Source organism: Bos indicus, chromosome 10 (genome assembly GCF_029378745.1).
Source record: "Bos indicus isolate NIAB-ARS_2022 breed Sahiwal x Tharparkar chromosome 10, NIAB-ARS_B.indTharparkar_mat_pri_1.0, whole genome shotgun sequence".
NCBI classification, from domain to species: Eukaryota; Metazoa; Chordata; class Mammalia; order Artiodactyla; family Bovidae; genus Bos; species Bos indicus.
In genome coordinates, this window is record NC_091769.1 from 67,257,349 (window position 1) to 67,278,318 (window position 20,970).

A 20,970-nucleotide genomic window follows, 5' to 3' on the forward strand; every position below is an offset into this window, starting at 1 on the left:
AAATAAATTTATCTTGCCTTCAGCTGAAAATCCAACCCATACAAGATAGGATTTCCTTGTAAGAGGAAGAGGATCACCATGCAAAATTTGTTTTTTCTTTTTCCCTAGCTCTAGCAGTTGAACTCCAAGGCACTGATCCCCATCAAATCCTGTACCTAGTGAGAAAATGTAAATATAAGTCAGGTATCAATGGTTAATTATAGTTATAATAATTAATCTATTTTCTGTGAATTTAGGTTATTTTGTGATAAATTCCTAGATTAATTAGCAGTACTTTTTATAGATAATCTTTTTATCTGAGGCACCAATAAGGCATTAGAACAGTATGTTACATAAATGAGAACTTTACATAAAGTGGTAATGTATGTAGTAATTCTCAAGAATTGAGATTTATAAGTGGTAATTCTCAAGAATATAACTGTAAATACTCAAAAAGTATTTACAGAGAGCTTTCTTTGTACCAAGTACTGAGGCTACAATGTAAATAAGACAAAGTCAGTGTTCTCATGAAATTCATATTCAGGTAGGAGAGGAAAAACCAATTTAAAAAAGAAAGAAAATACTAAGTGTCATCATTGAGGATTAAAATACTAATGTGACACAGAGGGTCAGACTGAGTGGCTACTTTAGACTGGACAAAGGTGGCCCTTGGAAAAAGTGAAATTTAAACTGAGATACGATTTGCAAGTTGGAGCTGGCCATCCAAATGGTAAGAGGAGGAGCACTATAGTAGATAGGGGACAGTTAATGAAAAGGGCCCAATGGAACAAACATGGTGATTTTGAAGAACACAAAGAAGTCAGTAGGGCCAGAATCACTGACAAGAGAAAACATAGTAAGAGATGAGGCTGAAGAGGCAGGCAAAGGTCAGTTCATGTAGGACTTGGCCACCCGTGACAACAAGTTTGAGTTTTATTCTAAAGCAACAGAAAATCATTAGAGGAATCTGTGCAGAAGAGGGAAGTGACTGGATTTATGTTTTTAAAAAATTAACAGTAAGAACTGAAGATGAAAAGCTAGTCAGAGGTTACCGTAACACCTAAGAGACGATGTCTCATTTGGACTGAGGTTTTAGTGGAGGTGTGGAACGTGTTGTGTGCACTGACATGATATGACTTTGCTGACAGAAGTGATGCTAGGGGTGTGAGGGAAGAGAAGAATCAAAGATAACTCTTACATTTCTGCCTTGAATACTGGCAGTACGCCATTTATCAAGATCAAAAAACGAAGGAGCAAGTTCGGAGGGGAAAAAAAGCCCAGAGGCTTTACTGTGACCAAGTTAAGTTTGAGGTGTGTCAAAACTCTACACAGAGATTTCAAGTTGACAACTGGATATGTAAGTCTGCAGATATAAGAAGGGAGTAGGGTTGATGATACTAACTTACGGTCATGAACACAGAGATGTACTAAAGCCATGGGTCTTAATGAAATAACTCAGGGTAGTTTCTCAAACTGTATTTTTTTACTTGTGAGTCATAAAATTAATCCAGATCAGTAACCTATTAAGACCAGTCTTAGCACAATGATGGGTACTAAAGATAGAATATGAAGAATACAAAAGAATATAAAATACTAGAAAAAAATCTACCTCTGTGATAAACAATGACAAGCTGTTCTCCATGTCCAGCCATTGACACAATAGGCCCAGGGAGACTGAAGACCTCTTTTTGAACACCTCCAATGGTAAACAAGCGAAGAAGCAAGGAGCTAGTGGCAGCAGCAGCCCATCCCTGACCAAGACATATGGCTTCAATATCTTCATTCGGAGGCATGTCTACTATCCACTCTTTGCTTGAATCCCAAGAACTAAGGTGCAGGCAGTGAAGCTTGCTAAAAATTAAAACAAGACAAAAACAATCAAACTTTCACATTTGATATTATATATATATATATATATATAAAAAGCATGATACTCAAAATCAAGTAACAAAGTCAAATAGTTTATTTTTCTATTATAACAAATAGAATAAAATCAAATAGTTTATTTTTGATAAACAATAACAAAATCAAAGTTTATTTTTCTATTATACACAAATAACGGCATCTTTATATGCTGTATAATATACACAAAAAACAACCGTTTATAAACAAAACAGCTTTAAGAAAGTAATTATGAAATATCCTTAAAATGTACTATGTTAAAACTATTAACAGTCATGTTATTAAAGAATATTCAAAGATACAGGAAAATGTTCACAACATGTTAAATGGAAAAAAACCCAGGATAAAATCAGCAGAACATGATTCAAGGTTACACACACACATAAAAATCATGACTATATTTTTAAAAAGAAAGGAAGCATCAAAATGATCAGCAAGAGTGCTCTCATTGCTGAGGACAAAAACAAAACCTTTAATATGGGAGAATAAAGAGAAAAAAAATTAAATATTATCGCACCAGGGAGATTACCAACCACTGCTAACAATTTGATTTGTGCTTCCAGTCTTTTTACTTTTGCGTCTATATATACATGTAAGTTGTTATGAAACCTAAGCTTCAGAATGTAGATGTCATAGTATTTAGAATCAGAGGCAATACTGATTTCCTGAATAGTAATTTTAAATTCAAATTTAAAATAAAGGGGGATGGGAATTATTCCCTGGCAGTCCAGTGGTTAGGACCCCTTGCTTTCACTGCCAAGGGTGTGGGTTCAATCCCAGATCGAGGAACTAAGATGCCACAAGCCACGTGGGCACAGCCAAAAAAAATTAACCTAAGTAAATAAAGAAAAGACAAAATACCATATGATATCACTTATATGTGGAATCTAAAATATGACAGAAATGAGGTGAGGGGTCAGTCACTCAGTCCTGTCCGACTCTGTGACTCCATGGATTGTAGCCCGACAGGCTCCTCTGTCCATGGAATTCTCCAGAATACTGGAGTGAGAAGCCCTGACAAAAATGAACATATCTACAAAACAGAAACAGACTCACAGACATAGAGAGCAGACTTGTGGCTGCCAAGTGGGGAAGGGGGAAAGGATTGGGAGTTCAGAATTAGCAGACGCAAAGTAATGTATATGTAGGATGGGTAAACAAGTTCCTAGTGTATAGCAGAGGGAACTATATTCAATATCCAGTGATAAACTATAATGGAAAAGAATATATATGTACAACTGAATCACTGCTATACAGCAGAAATTAATGCAGCATTGTAATCAACTATACTTCAATAAAAAATTAAGAACAAAATAAAAGGATTATATTGTCTAAGACTGTGAAATAATGTATCTAGGAAAACAAAAAGAACAATCGTCAATCAGGAAATCGTAACAATCCTAACAATCTGAAATCAAAATTGCACATGGAGCCAAGGGGGAAGGAAGAACTGCAGGGGGAGGAGCAGTGGGGGAGGATTGCGAGTCTAAGGTTAGCAGATGCAAACTAGTACATATATAGGACTGAATGAACAATGAGGCCCAAATGAATAGCATACAGAACTCCATTCAATATTCTATGATAAACCATGATGGGGAAGAACATAAAAAAGAATGCATATATAACTGAATCACTTTGCTATATAGCAGAAACTAACATAATATTGTAAAACAACTATATTTCAATTAAAAAAACCTGCACATGGAAATAGATGTTCTAATAATGTAAGATATTCTGAGTTAGACACTGAGTCAACAGTGATTTATTTTAGTAAACTGATTTAATTCAAAAATCAAGTACTGAGTTGATTTTACATTGTGTAAATTAGGAAACCAATTAAAATATTAAAATGACCCAATCTGGTATTTCTCAGGCTTTAATGCATACTCTTCCACCTGAGGATCTTGTTAAAATGCAAATTCTGACTCAGAAGGTATGGAGTTGGGTCTGTGATTCTGTGTTTTCAACATGCTCCCAGGTGACCATGCCCGTAGTTTGTGGACCATACATTGAGCAGCAAGGAGCTAAAGTATCAGTCAGAAGGATTTTAATTTCAAATAACCTGGGAGTTAGTAAAATCTAGGATCAAATGTATAATAAGCACCATGATCAGCTGAAAAAAATCAACAGGAGAGGGCAAGCTGGCTGAAATAACAAAGCTGAATAAAATGCTTTCTTCTTTTAAAAAAATACAGATTCTGCATCCATCGCTTTTCCATCTCAATTTTCTTGTCTCCATATCTACCTACTTACCCTACCTACCTACTAACATACCTAAGAAGTCTGAAGTATATTAAGTCAGAAAGTCAAAATGACAAATAGTACTTAAAAAATTTTTCAATGTGTTCCCTCCTCCCTTTTTTAAAAGAGAAGTCGCAGATCTAATCTACGGTGACAAAACCCAGATCAGCAGTTGTTCAAGGCTGGAATTAGACTAACTGTTAATTGTTAAGAGTAATTATATTTGAGAGAAGACTTCTTCAGGCAATTTTCATTTTCTAAAAATTCTGTACTACTTAAACTTGCTTGTTTACAATTAATATGTGTATTATTATGAAAGAAGGGGACAATCAGGCAAAATCAGACATACGTTCTGAGGTATTATAGGTGTATTGTATTTGTACTAAACGTTTCTTCCTGAAATTCCATACTACAAAAGATGTATAATTTTGTTTTTTGTCTTACAACTTTATGTACTAAATTTCAAAGTTCAACAGTAATGAAGTTCTCCTAAATATCTTGAATTTACCTTGCTAGTTCATCAGTGCTTTCACATGCCAACAAAACAGCTTCATGGGAAAGATCTGCTACTGTGTAATTAAAAGTGTTTAATAAGTGTGTTGCATGGTGTATAGAAGTATCATGGAATTCCACATCTATGGCATTGTCTTGCTCATCATTATAGCAGCGAATAATTCCAATAGAGTTCCACACCTACAAACATGTTAAGGTTAAATACAAGTGAGAAAGATTAAAGTTCTTAGAATCAGCAGGCTAAAATACTACAAATTAACAAATAATGTAGTCTGTATAAGGGATTAAGTTATGGAAGCAACCACTTTCAGGTAACAGTAGATACTTGAGCATCAGAGCAACAATTACTAATTATTCTTTTCCTCATGAAAAGGTACATACATACTTATTTATTAGTAAATGTGGTATTTTACTTAATATTTTTAAAGTATATTACTTTCATAAAAAATATTTTACAATTGGCCTTTGAACAGTTGAACCATTAAATTCCTCAAAGGAAACGTTTCTAAAGTTTATTTACAAATATGGATATAAATGACTGCATACTTTTTTGGCCCATACTTTTTTGACTATAAACCAAGCAACTGGTTTATAGTCATGGCATAAATATATATATTATAAGGCAGCATAAATTGATACCATTTGAAAACCTGTATTCCACTCATGTACACTACTGGCTCCCCCTAAGCCCTAGTGTTTCCTTTATTCTACCACAAATATAACTATTAAATAAAGTACCTGACAATATTAGAAAAATTAAGATCTACCACCTGATGATGACTACTGATGAGACAATAAAAAGTTTTTATTTTTAAATAAAACATCACCTTTAATATTTATCTATAAATTTATGCCAGGACCATACCATTCAAAAAGGACAACTGTTCAAGTCCTCAGTGGAAAAACTCAAGCAGTCACAAATAAACATATTAAACTTTTTTAGCTCTTAAAGTTAAGACAAAAAGTTAATGTAGTTGTTTATCTATAAATATATATTAAGTGCCTACTGTGCCATACCTTGTTCTAAGTGCTATCAATAAACAGAAAAATCTCTACACCTGTGGAGCAAAAATTCCCGTAGCATGGGTTAAAGGGGCAGACAATTTTTTAATAGTACTTATCACCTTCTGATACTATATTATACTTCCCAAAAAACGCCTTCTAACTAGTCTTTTAGAATCCGTACAATCTTCTATATAAAACTAACATGAGAAATAAAAGTTGGAAGCATAGTCAAGAGACACTGCAAGATATACAGTCACATTTACTTATGTTCATTATATGTCATTTTGTGAAGCAGAATTTTATTTAACCCAATTATCAAAAATTAGGTTGAAATAAGATTAAAACTGTTAGTTAACCATAAAATAAATCAACCATAAAACTATAAGCAACCAAAGTGCTCCAGGTTAATGAAGGTTTTTAAAAAATATTTTTTACCAAACAAAATTAACTATAATAAGATAAAATGTTAAAGTGAGATAAAACTACTTTAAAGTTACATGTAGACCCACGGCTTACCATGAATCTGTGAGTGAGATGCAAGGGTGTAGAACCTGATTGGAATGGCTTTTGCCGGGGAGTTGGCATAGGACCATCATAAAATGGCCTCTGGGATGTTACAACTGGTAGATTGTGAATGCTGCCTCCCTGATCATCTTCCTCTTCTTTGAAAAGACTAGAACCAATTTTTAGCATTGTAACATCTAGAAAACAAAGGATTATAATTAGAGAATCATAAATACCAGCTATCTTGGAAAAATATTATGAAATCTACTAACCATGTCCAATCATATTTAATAATACTAACATGCTATTTGCCTCTTTCACTGTGTTAGTATCTGTGGTAATAGTTCAAACGTCAGAGGGTTAAACTGTTGGTACCTTAGCATGAAGTAAGTCAGTGGCACCAATCTGTATTAGTAGTCAATGTATTGTTAACCAACTGTAGTAAAAATAGTAAAAATATTAATTTTATTAAATTTTGAGTTTTGCATAGACTTTTAAAAAATGTTCTCTGGGTTAAAATGGGAAATGTGTATACAGAATTGGGATGACTATCTCAAAAAAAATAAAAGCATTTGTTGAGCTGTAAGCTGAACTAATTTTTCATGTAACAGCATTTTTACCTAAAAGAATGCCAGATAAACTACAGTTATACAAACTCAGGAATGTGGTAAACGTCTTCTTAAAAATGAAGTGGTCATTTAAAAAAATAACTGACAGAATTTGTGGTTAATGATAAAATTTGAGCTTTCAAGTGAAAATCAGAATAATGAAAAACCTGTATCTGCCACCATGAACTTGACCGCTCTGTAATATTTAAAAACTTCTGACGAGATTGGTGATGATACTAACAAATATTCTAGATAACGTGCCAGTATCAAGAAGGTCTGCAAAGCTCAATAAACCAGCATTTTCCAAATTACCAATGCATCTGTGACAGAATCAAACACGGTAAAAGATCCATTCAAAGCTCAAGTTAGACCAATGGATTTTAACATAGTAAGAGAGTTGGAAAGTTTAACAGCAAATTTTCAGATTCCGCATTGCAAGAAATCTTTAAGAAACTATCACTTGCTGCGTTTTGGTAAAGCATCAAAGAGGAATATCTGTAGTTATTTCAACAGACTATTAAAAATACTTCTCCCTTTTCAAACAATATATTGTGTGAGGCTAAATTTTCTTCACATACTTCAAACAAAACTAATGTATGGCAGTAGACTGAGTCTTGAAGCATGTGAGGGAATTCAGCTAGCTGTCTTCTATGCTAAGATTTGCAAAAGAGTAAAGTAACACCACTTTTCTAACTATTTTATTTTCATAAAAAGTACTATGTTTACATATAATGAGTTTGTTGTTAAAGTGAATATTTTAAAAATTTCTCAGTAAACAACAATAAACATAACTCGGCAAACAATTTTCTTTGGGATCCTCAAAAAGTTTAAGAATGTAATGAGTTCCTGAGACCAAACATCTGAGGAGTGCTATACTATAAATCCTACATGCTTTAAATGTAGCACAATTTACCATGAACATTGGCATTTTACTTGGTAATGTTCAAATGTGTTAATTTTAGCATGTAAGTTGTAATAATCATTTATTTAAAGGCTCTTAATTATAATCTCAATATCTTAAACAGATACCAAACTATTCAGGTCACCTATTTCTTGAGTTAGCTTGGTAGTTTGTGCCTGTCAAAGAATTTGTCCATTTCCGGCTTCCCTGGTGGCTCAGTGGTAAAGAATTTGCTTGCCGAGGCAGGAGAAACAGGTTCAATCCCTGATCTGGCAAGATCCCATATGCTGCCGGGCAACTAAGCCTATGCACCACAACCATTGAGCCTGAGCTCTAGAGCCCAGGAACTGCAGCTACTGAGCCCACATGCCTCAACTACTGAAACCTGCATGCCCTAGAGCCCATGCTCCACAACAAGAGAAGCCACTACGAGGAGAAGCCCCCACCACAACTAAAGAAAAGCCCTCTCAGCAACAAAGACTCAGCATACACAAAAACAGGCAAATAATAAAAAAAGAACCTGTCCATTTCATTTAAGATGTTGAATTTATAAGCACAAAGTTGTTCATAATGTTGTTATTAAACATTTGTTAATAGCAGTGCTTAGAGAAATATAATGTGAGTTATAAATGTAATTTAAGATTTTCTAACAGCCATATTTTAAATAGTAAAAGACACAGGTGTAATTAATTTTAATAACATACTGTATTTAAAATATAATTTCAACAGGTACTCAATGTAAAAAATGGCCAGATATTTTACATTCTCTTTTTTGTACTGTCTTCAAAATCTTGTCACATTTAATAATCACAACACATCTCAATTTGAACTAGCCACATTTTCAGTGCTCAGTAGCCACAAGGGGCTAGTGGCCATCATATTGGATAGTGAAGGTCTATGGGATACACAATGATGATACACCTTCACTACTTACATCAATCATTTGCATCTTTATTTCTTGATCACTCAGGATAGAGATGTATCAGTTTTATTGACCTTTTCAAAGAATTAGCTTTTGGTTTAATGCTAGCACAGTAATGCTCAAAATCCTTCAAGCTAGGCTTGAATAGTACATGAACTGAGAACTTGCAGATGTACAAACTGGATTTGGAAAAGTCAGAGGAACCAGAGATCAAATTGCCAACATCTGCTGGATCATACAAAAAGCAAGAGAATTCCAAAAAATCTACTTCTGCTTCATTGAGTATGCTAAACCCTTTGACTGTGCGGATCACAACTAACTGTGGAAAATTCTTAAGAGATGGGAGTACCAGACCACCTTAACTCTCTCCTGAGAAACCTATATGTGGGTCAAGAAGCAACAGTTAGAACCAGACACGAACAATGGACTGGTTCCAAATTGGGAAAGGAGTATGTCGAGGCTGTATTTTGTTACTCTGCTTATTTATGTACATCATGCAAAACGCTGGACTGGAAGAAGCACAAGCTGGAATCAAGATGGCTGGGAGAAATAGCAGTAACATCAGATATACAGATGATACCACCCTTAAGGCAGCAAGTGAAGTGGAACTAAAGAGCCTCCTGAGGAGAATGAAAAAACTGGCTTAAATCTCAACATTCAAAAAACTTAGATCATGGCATCTGGTTCCATCACTTCATGGCTACTAGAAGGGCAAAAAGTGGAGTAACAGTGATAGATTTTATTTTCTTGGGCCCCAAAATCACTACGGACAGTGACTACAGCCACAAAATGAAAAGAGGCTCGCTTCTTGGAAGAAAAGCTATGACCAACCTAGACAGCATATTAAAAAGCAAAGACATTACTTTGCTGACAAAGGTGTGTATAGTCAAAGCTATGGTTTTTCCAGTAGTCACGTACAGATGTGTGAGTTGGACCATAAAGAAAGCTGAGTGTCAAAGAATTGATGCTTTCGAATTTTTGGTGCTGGAGAAGACTCATGACAGTCCCTTGGATAGCAAGGAAATCAAACCAGATAATCCTAAAGGAAGTCAACACTGAATATTTATTGGAAGGACTATTGCTGAAGCTGAAGCTCTAAATACCTTGACCACCTGATGTGAACAGCCAACTCACTGGAAAAGATGATGATGCTGGGAAAGATGGAGGGCAGGAGGAGAAGAGGGCGACAGAGGATGAGATGGTTGGATGGCATCATCGACTCAATGGACATGAATTTGAGCAAACTCCAGGAGACAGTGAAGGACAAGGAAGCCTGGCATGCTGCAGTCCATGAGGTCACAAAGAGTTGGGCACAACTTAGTGGTTGAACAACAACAAATACCTTTTGGTCGTCAATTTCATTGACTTCTACTCTTCAAAAAAAAATTTAACAGCTTTATTGAGATATAACTGACATGCCATATAATTGACCCATTTAAAGTGTACAATTTCATGGTTTTTGGTATATTCATAGAAATGTGCAACCATCAGCACAATTTTAAAGCATTTTCCTCACCTCAAAATGAAACCCTGTACCTCTTAGCTATGACTCTCTACTTCTCTATTGATCCTTATGCAACCACTAATTTACTTTGTCTCCACAGATTTCTCTGTTCTGAACATTGTACACGAATGGAATGATGTAATTTATAGCTTTGTGACTGGCTTCTTTCACTTAGCATAATGTTTTCAAGGTTTATCCATGTTGTAGCCTGTTATTATTTCCTTCCTTCTGCTTGCTTGGGATTCAATTTCCTCTTTTTCTAGATTGCTAAAGCAGAAGCTTTAGATCATTTTTTTTTTAGGATGAAATGTTTTTCAACGTATGTATTTAATAGCATGGCAACACTTTACCAACTCAATCATCAGTTCAGTTCAGTTGCTCAGTCATATCCAACTCTTTGTGACCCCATGTACTGCAGCACACCAGGCCCCCTCCCCGTCCATCACCAACTCCTGCAATTTATTCAAACTCATGTCCATTGAGTCGGCAATGCCATCCAACCATCTCATCCTCTGTCGTCCCCTTCTCCTGCCTTCAATCTTTTCCAGCATCAGGGTCCTTTCAAATGAGTCAGTTCTTCGCATCAGGTGGCTGAAGTATTGGAGCTTCAGCTTCAGCATCAGTCCTTCCAATGAATATTCAGGACTAATTTCCTTTAGGATGGACTGGTTGGATCTCCCTGCAGTCTAAGGGACTCTCAAGAGTCTTCTTGAACACCACAGTTCAAAAGCATCAATTCTTCGGCACTCAGCTTTCTTTATAGTCCAACTCTCACATCCATACATGACCACTGGAAAAACCATAGCTTTGACTAGACAGACCTTTGTCGGCAAAGTAATGTCTCTGCTTTTTAATATGCTGTGTAGGTTGGTCACAGCTTTTCTTCCAAGGAGCAAGCGTCTTTTAATTTCATGGCTGCAGTCACCATCTGCAGTGATTTTGGAACCCCCCGAAAAAAGTCTCTCACTGTTTCCATTGTTTCCCCATCTATTTGCCATGAAGTGATGGGACTAGATGCCATGATCTTAGTTTTCTGAATGCTGAGTTTTAAGCAAGCTTTTTCCCTCTCCTCTTTCACTTTCATCAAGAGGCTCTTTAGTTCTTCTTTGCTTTCTGCCATAAGGGTGGTGTCATCTGCGTATCTGAAGTTATTGGTATTTCTCATGGCAATTTTGATTTGTTTGTGCTTCATCCAGTCCAGCATTTCTCATGATGCACTCTGCATATAAATTAAATAAACAGGGTGACAATATACAGCCTTTGATGTACTCTTTACTTACCAGCTCAATACTGACTTTGAATAATAGTTTTAATAAAAAATGGAAAATATTGATCAACAGGATGGATTATCACATTCACAAAGTCAACTCATACCAACTGAGTTTTCATCATCTTCGAGGATGTGACTTCGCTGTCTAGGACGACCTGAAGCCAGCATAAGGTCATCATCATCTTCCTCATCATTTACAATCCCCTTTGAAAAAGTGTGAGTTTTGACTGCATTGTCATTTAGACAGTCACCGACATTACTTGTATCATCTCCATCAAAAAGATCATTATAATCCTTTTCTACTCTGCTAGACACCTTGAACAAATTAATACAAATAAGAAAGTATTAGTGAACTATTTAGATAAACACAATTACTCAAAAGGCAACCTTTTAACATGTACCTATAAACTCTACTGAGTAAGCAAATGCCGTGGTAAAAATAATTGACAAATATATTTATTAGGACTGCTATTTACATTATGAAAGACCTAGTCCTTACTTTAAATGCCTTATAGTCTATAGATAAGGTGGCAGTATAAGACAGACACATAAAGAATACATGTGTATATCCAAATATAAAGCAAGATTTTATTCTTCACAATCATTATCCAGAAAAGAAGTCACCTGAGTCCTTGCAAAGTCTCTCACTATAAGATATTCTCTCTTTATTTTCTTTCTGAACAAGATACTGCCTAGGTAAGATGTTTAAATGATCTCAGTTAAAGCTTGTTCTGGGGATATTTTTGGAAATTTTTTGATGCTTACAGAAGTAAACAGAACCAACAGAAAAACAAAAGTGGCAATTAAATTCAACATTAATCATTGATTCCTAGGAATATGAATATATTGCAAGTACTGAATGTCACTGTAAAAAATTTTTGAAATCACTTTAAAAAGTGAGCAGTAAACAGTTATGCTGTAAAGATCACAGTTATTAATACAGAATGAATAAAAACCATACAATGTTAAGTCAAAGGAAAAACTTACAGCTTGGAATAAAAGTCTAGTAAGAACACCATTAATGGATTTAAAAGGGACTGTATCACAAATCTGTTAGGTGGAAATGCATATAAATGTGTTCTAGAAAGTTGATATTTAAAAAATGAGAGAACAGGAAAAATATTTCTGAGTTCATATGACTGAATAATTAAATAACTAAATGCTAAAAGAAGATATTTAACTATTTTATCCATAGTCCTAAATGTTTACATACTCAAGTTGGTAATAAATTTGCTTTTAGCTTTGTTATCAAAAATGAGGATTTTAATCTTTTCCTTGTGGAGAGGGCCACTCAGTGCTAGAGGTGTTGTAACAGAAATATGTGCTGTGAGGAACAAAAGCAAAAAGGAGAGAGAAGCCAAGTCTAAATAGAAGAGCTAAGGTTTTATAAGAGGTGACAAACTAAATTTTTTTTTAATTCTTTAAAATTTTATTGAAGAACAGTTGATTTACAGTGTTAATTTCAGCTGATTCAGTTATACATATGTGTATTCTTTTTCATATTCTTTTCCATTATGGTTTATCATAGGTTGCCTGTGCTACACAATAGGACCTTGTTGAACTAAAAATTATTTCTCAATTTACTTTTTGTTTTTATCAATGTTATACATACATATAGTCAGTGTTACAGGTTTAATATAAAAACAGATGATGAGTTTGTTCACTATCTTGATTATAGTTATGGTTTCAAAATTTACCTAATTATACATTTCAAGTATGTGCAGTTTACTTTGTATCAACTGTACTTCAATAAAGCTATTCAGGAAAAAATAAGCTACAAGGATATGCTGTACAGCACGAAACATAGCCAGTATTTTATAATAACTATAAATGGAGTACATCATTTAAAAATTGGGAATCATTATGTTATATACCTGTAACTTACATAATACTGTATGTCAACCATACATCAGAAAATAAAATTCTTCTCTCTGTTTCGGTCTTTTTCCCTACAGAGATTCCCCCAAAGATCTTCCAATCTCCTGCTTGAAAAGTGTAAGACTGGCTGACAATGCTCTGGGAGCCAAGTATGAAAAGTGAGCTGGAAATTTGAATGTTCAAGTATATACACTTTCATGTATTATTTTTCAGAACAGTTTTTCCCCTTCACCCAACACCACTCAGTGGTACCCAGTGTAACCTTACTTGGAGAACGAGTCTCCAGCTTTTTGCCAGAATGTACACTGGTTGAAGGAAGACAATTACCCAGCTGTGCTCACTGCTGCTGAGACTGGAGGGATCTATTTGCTTACTAAATGAACCCTCCTGTTTTCAGCTCCACTTTTACGTACCTCAGTTCAGTCGCTCAGTCGTGTCCGACTCTTTGCGACCCCATGAATCGCAGCACGCCAGGCCTCCCTGTCCATCACCAACTCCCGGAGTTCACCCAGACTCACGTCCATTGAGTCAGTGATGCCATCCAGCCATCTCATCCTCTGTCGTCCCCTTCTCCTCCTGCCCCCAATCCCTCCCAGCGTCAGAGTCTTTTCCAATGAGTCAACTCTTTGCATGAGGTGGCCAAAGTACTGGAGTTTCAGCTTTAGCATCATTCCTTCTAAAGAAATCCCAGGGCTGATCTCCTTCAGAATGGACTGGTTGGATCTCCTTGCAGTCCAAGGGACTCTCAAGAGTCTTCTCCAACACCACAGTTCAAAAGCATCAATTCTTTGGCGCTCAGCCTTCTTCACAGTCCAACTCTCACATCCATATATGACCATAGGAAAAACCATAGCCTTGACTAGACGGACCTTTGTTGGCAAAGTAATGTCTCTGCTTTTCAATATGCTATCTAGTTTGGTCATAACTTTCCTTCCAAGGAGTAAGCGTCCTTTAATTTCATGGCTGCAGTCACCATCTGCAGTGATTTTGGAGCCCAGAATAATAAAGTCTGACACTGTTTCCACTGTTTCCCCATCTATTTCCCATGAAGTGATGGGACAGGATGCCATGATCTTCGTTTTCTGAATGTTGAGCTTTAAGCCAACTTTTTCATTCTCCACTTTCACTTTCATCAAGAGGCTTTTTAGTTCCTCTTCACTTTCTGCCATAAGGGTGGTGTCACCTGCATATCTAAGGTTATTGATATTTCTCCCGGCAATCTTGATTCCAGCTTGTGTTTCTTCCAGTCCAGCGTTTCTCATGATGTATTCTGCATCGAAGTTAAATAAGCAGGGTGACAATATACAGCCTTGACGTACTTCTTTTCCTATTTGGAACCAGTCTGTTGTTCCATGTCCAGTTCTAACTGTTGTTTCCCGACCTGCATACAGATTTCTCAAGAGGCAGATCTGGTGGTCTGGTATTCCCATCTCTTTCAGAATTTTCCACAGTTTATTGTGATCCACACAGTCAAAGGCTTTGGCGTATCAATAAAGCAGCAATAGGTGCTTTTCTGGAACTCTCTTGCTTTTTCCATGATCCAGCAGATGTTAGCAATTTGATCTCTGGTTCCTCTGCCTTTTCTAAAACCAGCTTGAACATCAGGAAGTTCACGGTTCACATAATGCAGAAGCCTGGCTTGGAGAATTTTGAGTATTACTTTCCTAGCATGTGAGATGAGTGCAATTGTGCGGTAGTTTGAGCATTCTTTGGCATTGCCTTTCTTTGGGATTGGAATGAAAACTAACCTTTTCCAGTCCTGTGACCACTGCTGAGTTTTCCAAATGTGCTGGCATATTGAGCGCAGCACTTTCACAGCATCATCTTTCAGGATTTGAAAGAGCTCCACTGGAATTCCATCACCTCCACTAGCTTTGTTCATAGTGATGCTTTCTAAGGTCCACTTAACTTCACATTCCAGGATGTCTGGCTCTAGGTCAGTGATCACACCATCGTGATTATCTGGGTCATGAAGATCTTTTTTGTGCAGTTCTTCTGTGTATTCTTGCCACCTCTTCTTAATATCTTCTGCTTCTGTTAGGTCCATACCATTTCTGTCCTTAATCGAGCCCATCTTTGCATGAAATGTTCCCTTGGTATCTCTAATTGTCTTGAGGAGGTCTCTCGTCTTTCCCATTCTGTTGTTTTCCTCTATTTCTTTGCATTGATCGCTGAGGAAGGCTTTCTTATCTCTTCTTGTTATTCTTTGGAACTCTGCATTCAAATGCTTATATCTTTCCTTTGCTCCTTTGCTTTTCGCTTCTCTTCTTTTCAAAGCTATTTGTAAGGCCTCCCCAGACAGCCATTTTGCTTTTTTGCATTTCTTTCCCATGGGGATGGTCTTGATCCCTGTCTCCTGTACAATGTCAGGAACCTCATTCCATAGTTCATCAGGCACTCTATCTATCAGATCTAGGCCCTTAAATCTATTTCTCACTTCCACTGTATAATCATAAGGGATTTGATTTAGGTCATACCTGTATGGTCTAGTGGTTTTCCCTACTTTCTTCAATTTAAGTCTGAATTTGGCAATAAGGAGTTCATGATTTGAGCCACAGTCAGCTCCTGGTCTTATTTTTGCTGACTGTACCTAGGGCTACCAAATTCTGAATTTTGGGGACTAAGCCAAGCAAACTAAATGGCACCTCAGCTGACCCCCATTGCAGCAGTCTTAGGACTCAGCTTTTTGAGAAGTTCAATCTAGTTTCTAATTGTCCTATTTTTCAACTTCCAGATTTTTTACTTTTTAACTATCATCATTTCAACTATCTTCTTTATGAGATCATGCACTTAAAAAAATTGTTGGGATTTCCCTGGTGGTCCATCGGTTAAGAATTGGACTGGGTTTGATTGGGTTCAATTGGGTTGGGTTGGGTTTCACTGCGGATTGGGTTCAGTTCCTGTTCTGGGAAAATCCCACATGCCATGGGGCAACTAGGCCAGAAATCCGTTAACTACTGAGCCTGTGCATCTAGAGCCTGTGCTCCGCAGCAGAAGCCACCACAACGAGAAGTCTATGTACCACAGCTGGAGAGTAGCCCCCACTCGCTGCAACTAGAGAAAGCACAAATGACCCAGCATAGCCCAAAATAAATAAATAAACATAAAAAAATAAAATTCAGTAGTTTTAATGGGGCTTTCAGGTATCAGGTATTTGAGCATACATAAAACAAGCTCTGAGATAACTCTAATTCAGGACAGAAAAACTTTAGGTTAAACTAAATTACAGCTATTAACTCTAATTTTCATCTATAAAACATTTAACTAAAAATTCCTAGAACACAAGAATACTAAAGCAGTATTTCACAAAGGCATTTCTTGGAGAGCCATGGAATATTAATGGACATTATATGGAGGGGAAAAGAGTTCCTTAGGAAAATGTGTTTGTGAAACATGAGGATAAAACAAGTTTAAACAGTTCTGTGATAGAGCATTACTGAACATCTAAAAACATAAATTATAATTTTCAAAGAAAGTAACCTGGTTTGCAGTGTTTCCCAAACTCATACGACCACAGAAAGACTGAAGAAACTGTTCGACCCTATTACTTATTACCTTACTGTTTGACATCTTCCCACTGGGGTCACAAACATTCTCCAGGAGTCCCAGATTTCCTTCTGCATCAGTATAAGCTATTTGACCACAAGTAGGATGCCATGACAGGCCACAAATTGCATAACCTTTCTCATGTTTCACCCTAAAAATTAAAATGTAAGCTCTTAAAACCTTGTCAAGAAAATTATAAGCTATCAAAAAATAAAAAATAAAAAAAATAAAATAAAATTATAAGCTATCCATTTCTGTAGATAAATTTTATTTAGCAAAGTTTTGATAAACGTATCTATTAGTGTGCATTTTAACAATCTAATAAACACAAATTTGAAATGTTTAATAATAAAACAAAAATCTAATAGAAATAAGCAAAAAAGAGACAAAAGATTTACTGAATCATACCTTTCAATGCAATTTTTGGTTTCCACATTCCAAATTATAATTAAACCATTAATACTCCCTGCAGCTAAATACTGTCCACAAGGAGACCAGGTTACTATATTCAGTGTCTAGTAAAGAAAAACAATAATAAATAACTATTTTATATAATTTGAAACAAAAAAACTCATTTTATTACCAAATTCAAAATTTTATAATCCTTATTATATCCAATTTTTATTTAAATCTGATACACAAATGGCAAGACAAAGTTTACTTATTTTTTAATGTTCTTTTCCAGTAATATTTAACAAAGGAATAGCGGCTACTAGTTTGTTTATCATCAGAAAATTACACTAGCACACTTTTAAAAATAGAGTCTAAGAAATGCTTTTATCCTGGAAAGAGAACACAAGTTATCCTCTTAGCAGTCATCAAGATGAAGAACTAGGAAGTGAAGTGAGTCACAGAAGCATAATTGCTGACCTACTGGGCCTCTGTTTCCTAACTGCAAAATGGGTAGAATGAGAGAAAAGGGGGTGAGAGAGAGACACACACACAGACCAACAACCTTTCCTGTTCTAAAATTCCAGGGTCTAATAAACAAGTCTCAGTGAAGTTCACTTAACAATAAATGCTTACTACTAATAATGTGAGAGTTACCTATTCTAATACTATGCTAGGCATTTGACTTCTTACAAATTAAAAGATTTTCTTATCAAGTTTCACAAAGGAGAATGGTCAAATAGGACCTAACAAAGACTTATCTACTGTCCAATTATTGGCTAAATGTAGAAAGGCTGAGGGGCAGAAGATGGAGTTCTTCTCCATGTCCAACAATATTTAACTGTAATTGTATTAAAGCAAAGTATGCAGTAAATATTCCCGTTAGCCTCTTGAAAGTTATCACTTACAAAACCTACCTGAGAGATGACATCATCTGAAAGATCAAACTGGTTACTCCAAGTTTCTCTTTTATATAGCTTAACAGATTTTTCCACAGGAACTGCCAGTAACTATTAGGAAAGATAAATGATTTAAATAAAAGTTAGGTTTAAAGAGGAAAAAAAGCAGAAAATTCATCCAAATAAGAGCAAAGCTATATTTTAATTGGCAAATAACCAAACTCAGAAGGTTACTTAAAATCCTAATGAGCAAAGAATGGGTGATGATCACTCAACTGCTGGTACTGAAAAACAAAGCACTTATAATACTCGTATTTTTAATACCATTTCTTAAGGTATATAAGCACTTTGGATCTAGAACTTCATCCTGGACTTTCCTGGTGGTCCAGTGGTTGAGACGCTGTGCTCCCACCGCAGGGGCTCAAGTTTAACCCTTGGTCCTAGTTTCACAGGCCACAATGTGTGGCCAAACAAACAAATTTTTTTAATTCATCTCATTTGTTGGAAGGAAAGAAAAGAGCCACAATACTTTGTGTATCTTAGAAAAAGGAAACTTATCTTCCTACGTATTCTTCCAAAGAAATAGATTAGTAGAAAATGACATATTCTTTTCACACTTACCAAAAAAAGTATTGTTTTTAAAATTTTGTTGTTTCATAAGCAAAGAAAAATACATACCAGATTTTTCAACTATCACTTTAATGCTGAATGTACTCATCAAAGTTTACATGACACTAAAGGGTATACATTGAAAAGTAAGTCTCTCTAATCCCTAAATCCTATTTCTACTTCCCAAAAGCAAAGAACTTAAGCACAGTCTATACAAGAATGCACTATGTACATATATGCAAATAGAAACAATAAACAGCATTCTATCTACTATCTGTATCTACAGCTCTATAGCCTGATGTTTTTAGTATTTCTAAAGATTGATTATTCCCTGTGAAGACACAGATATACCTCATTCTAACAGTTGCAGCGTATCCCACTCCCAGGAATAAACACCACAATTTGACTAGTTCTCTATTAAAGAACATTTAGGATGTTTACAATCTTTTGCTACTACACATAATGATAAGACATTTTTGCCGTACATGATACATAGTGCATATGTGCAAATGTACCTATAGAATATATCCTAGAACTAGTTCTATTGGTCATGCATTCCAATAAAAACTGCCATATACTCTTCCACACAGTTTATATCAACCTTTTGAAGTTTGAGAATCAGACAAATGAAAAACAGATGATCAATTTGTATTTCTTTCAGTATGAAAGCAAGTGTTAGTTGCTCAATCCTGTCCAAGTCTTTGCAACCCCATGGACTGTAGCCCACCAGGCTCCTCTGTCTTGAGAATTTTCTAGGCAAGAATTGGAGTGGGTCGCCATTCCCTTCTCCAGGAGACCTTCTAACCCAGGGATCAAACCTAGGTCTCCTGCGTTGCAGACACATTCTTTACCATCTGACCTACTAGGGAAGTCCTTAGTATGAAAGGCTGCATGTATTTTCATATGTAAAAGCCATTTGTGTATCTTTTTCTATACACTGTCTGCTAATGTCCTTGTTCATCTTTTTATTGGGATCTTACTGATTTATAAGAACTCTTTGACTATCAAAGAAATGAATTCTATCATATTATTTCAAGCTCTCAGTTTACATTTGTCCTTTGCCACTGAAATATTTTTTTTTATATTACCAAACTTATAAATTTTTTCTCAAAATTTTCACATACACAGAGAATTTGAAAAACAATACAGCAAATATTTATATAATGAGATTCACCATGTGATAGGAAGGCCTCAAGGTGGTTCTCAGTAATTCTCACCTCCTGGTATTTATGCCTTTTGCCAGTACCTTTATTAAATCTCCTTTTCTTCACCTTTATAATATACTAACTTCCCACATATGCTTGATCTACCTCTCTGTTTAATAGATATCTACTCATAAGTAAGCAGCAAACTTTTGATTTCCATAGCACATTATATATTTGATTTAACTAGATTTCACCACTTTTCTTTTTCAAAACTTTTAGTTTTCCATATGGCTTTAGAATAAGTTCTTTGGTCCCCCTAAACATCTTACTGATATTTTATATTGAATGTTTTCAAGACTATAAATAACTTAAGTAATAACTGATATGCTGCTGCTGCTAAGTCACTTCAGTCGTGTCCGACTCTGTGCGACTCCATAGACGGCAGCCCACCAGGCTCCCCTGTCCCTGGGATTCTCCAGGCAAGAACACTGGAGTGGGTTGCCATTTCCTTCTCCAATGCATGAAAGTGAAAAGTGAAAGTGAAGTCACTCAGTCGTGTCCAACTCTTAGCGACCCCATGGACTGCAGTCTACCAGGCTCCTCCGTCCATGGGATTTTCCAGGCAAGAGTACTGGAGTGGGGTGCCATTGCCTTCTCCGAATAACTGATATAATAATATCAAAAATTCATTTCAAATAATGGGATATATTTTTTAATGTACTTTTCTAAATATTTTCATTTGCAACAACATGGATAAACCTGGAGGTATTATGCTTAGTGAAATAAGTCAGAGAAAGGCAAATACTGTATGTTATTACTTACATCTGGAATTTAAAAAATAAAATAAGTAAATAAAATGAATAAATAAAACAGAAACAGACTCACAGATAAATAGAACAAATTAGTGGTTACCACTGAGAAGAGAGGCGAAGTGCAAAAGAGGGGCTAGAGATTAAGAAGTACAAACTATATTGTATAAAATAAATAAGCTCAAAGGATATATTGCACAGGGGATGCGGCCAATATTCTATGTAACTTTAAATGGAATACAATCTACAAAAATTCTGAATCACTATTGTACATCTGATACTAACATAACATTGTAAATCACCTATTCCTCAATAAATAAGTAACTTAGAAAAAAGAATGGGATA

General features: G+C 35.6%; 1 protein-coding gene across 2 annotated transcripts in view; it reads right to left on the reverse strand.

Annotated features, from left to right (window-relative positions):
- The window catches only part of WDHD1 (WD repeat and HMG-box DNA binding protein 1), a 53,631-nt gene that overhangs the window by 16,153 nt on the left and 16,508 nt on the right, over positions 1 to 20,970 (reverse strand). The window contains exons 8-15 of one of the 2 annotated variants that reach the window (XM_019968954.2): positions 18,081 to 18,173; positions 17,182 to 17,288; positions 16,783 to 16,924; positions 11,454 to 11,553; positions 6,157 to 6,341; positions 4,631 to 4,815; positions 1,589 to 1,830; positions 18 to 155 (exon numbers count right to left, since the gene is read on the reverse strand). In XM_019968954.2, coding sequence (XP_019824513.2) covers positions 18 to 155; positions 1,589 to 1,830; positions 4,631 to 4,815; positions 6,157 to 6,341; positions 11,454 to 11,553; positions 16,783 to 16,924; positions 17,182 to 17,288; positions 18,081 to 18,173 — 1,192 coding nt within the window. Of the gene's footprint in view, positions 1 to 17; positions 156 to 1,588; positions 1,831 to 4,630; positions 4,816 to 6,156; positions 6,342 to 11,453; positions 11,665 to 16,782; positions 16,925 to 17,181; positions 17,289 to 18,080; positions 18,174 to 20,970 lie in introns of both variants that reach the window. The other variant, XM_019968953.2, reaches the window with a different exon arrangement.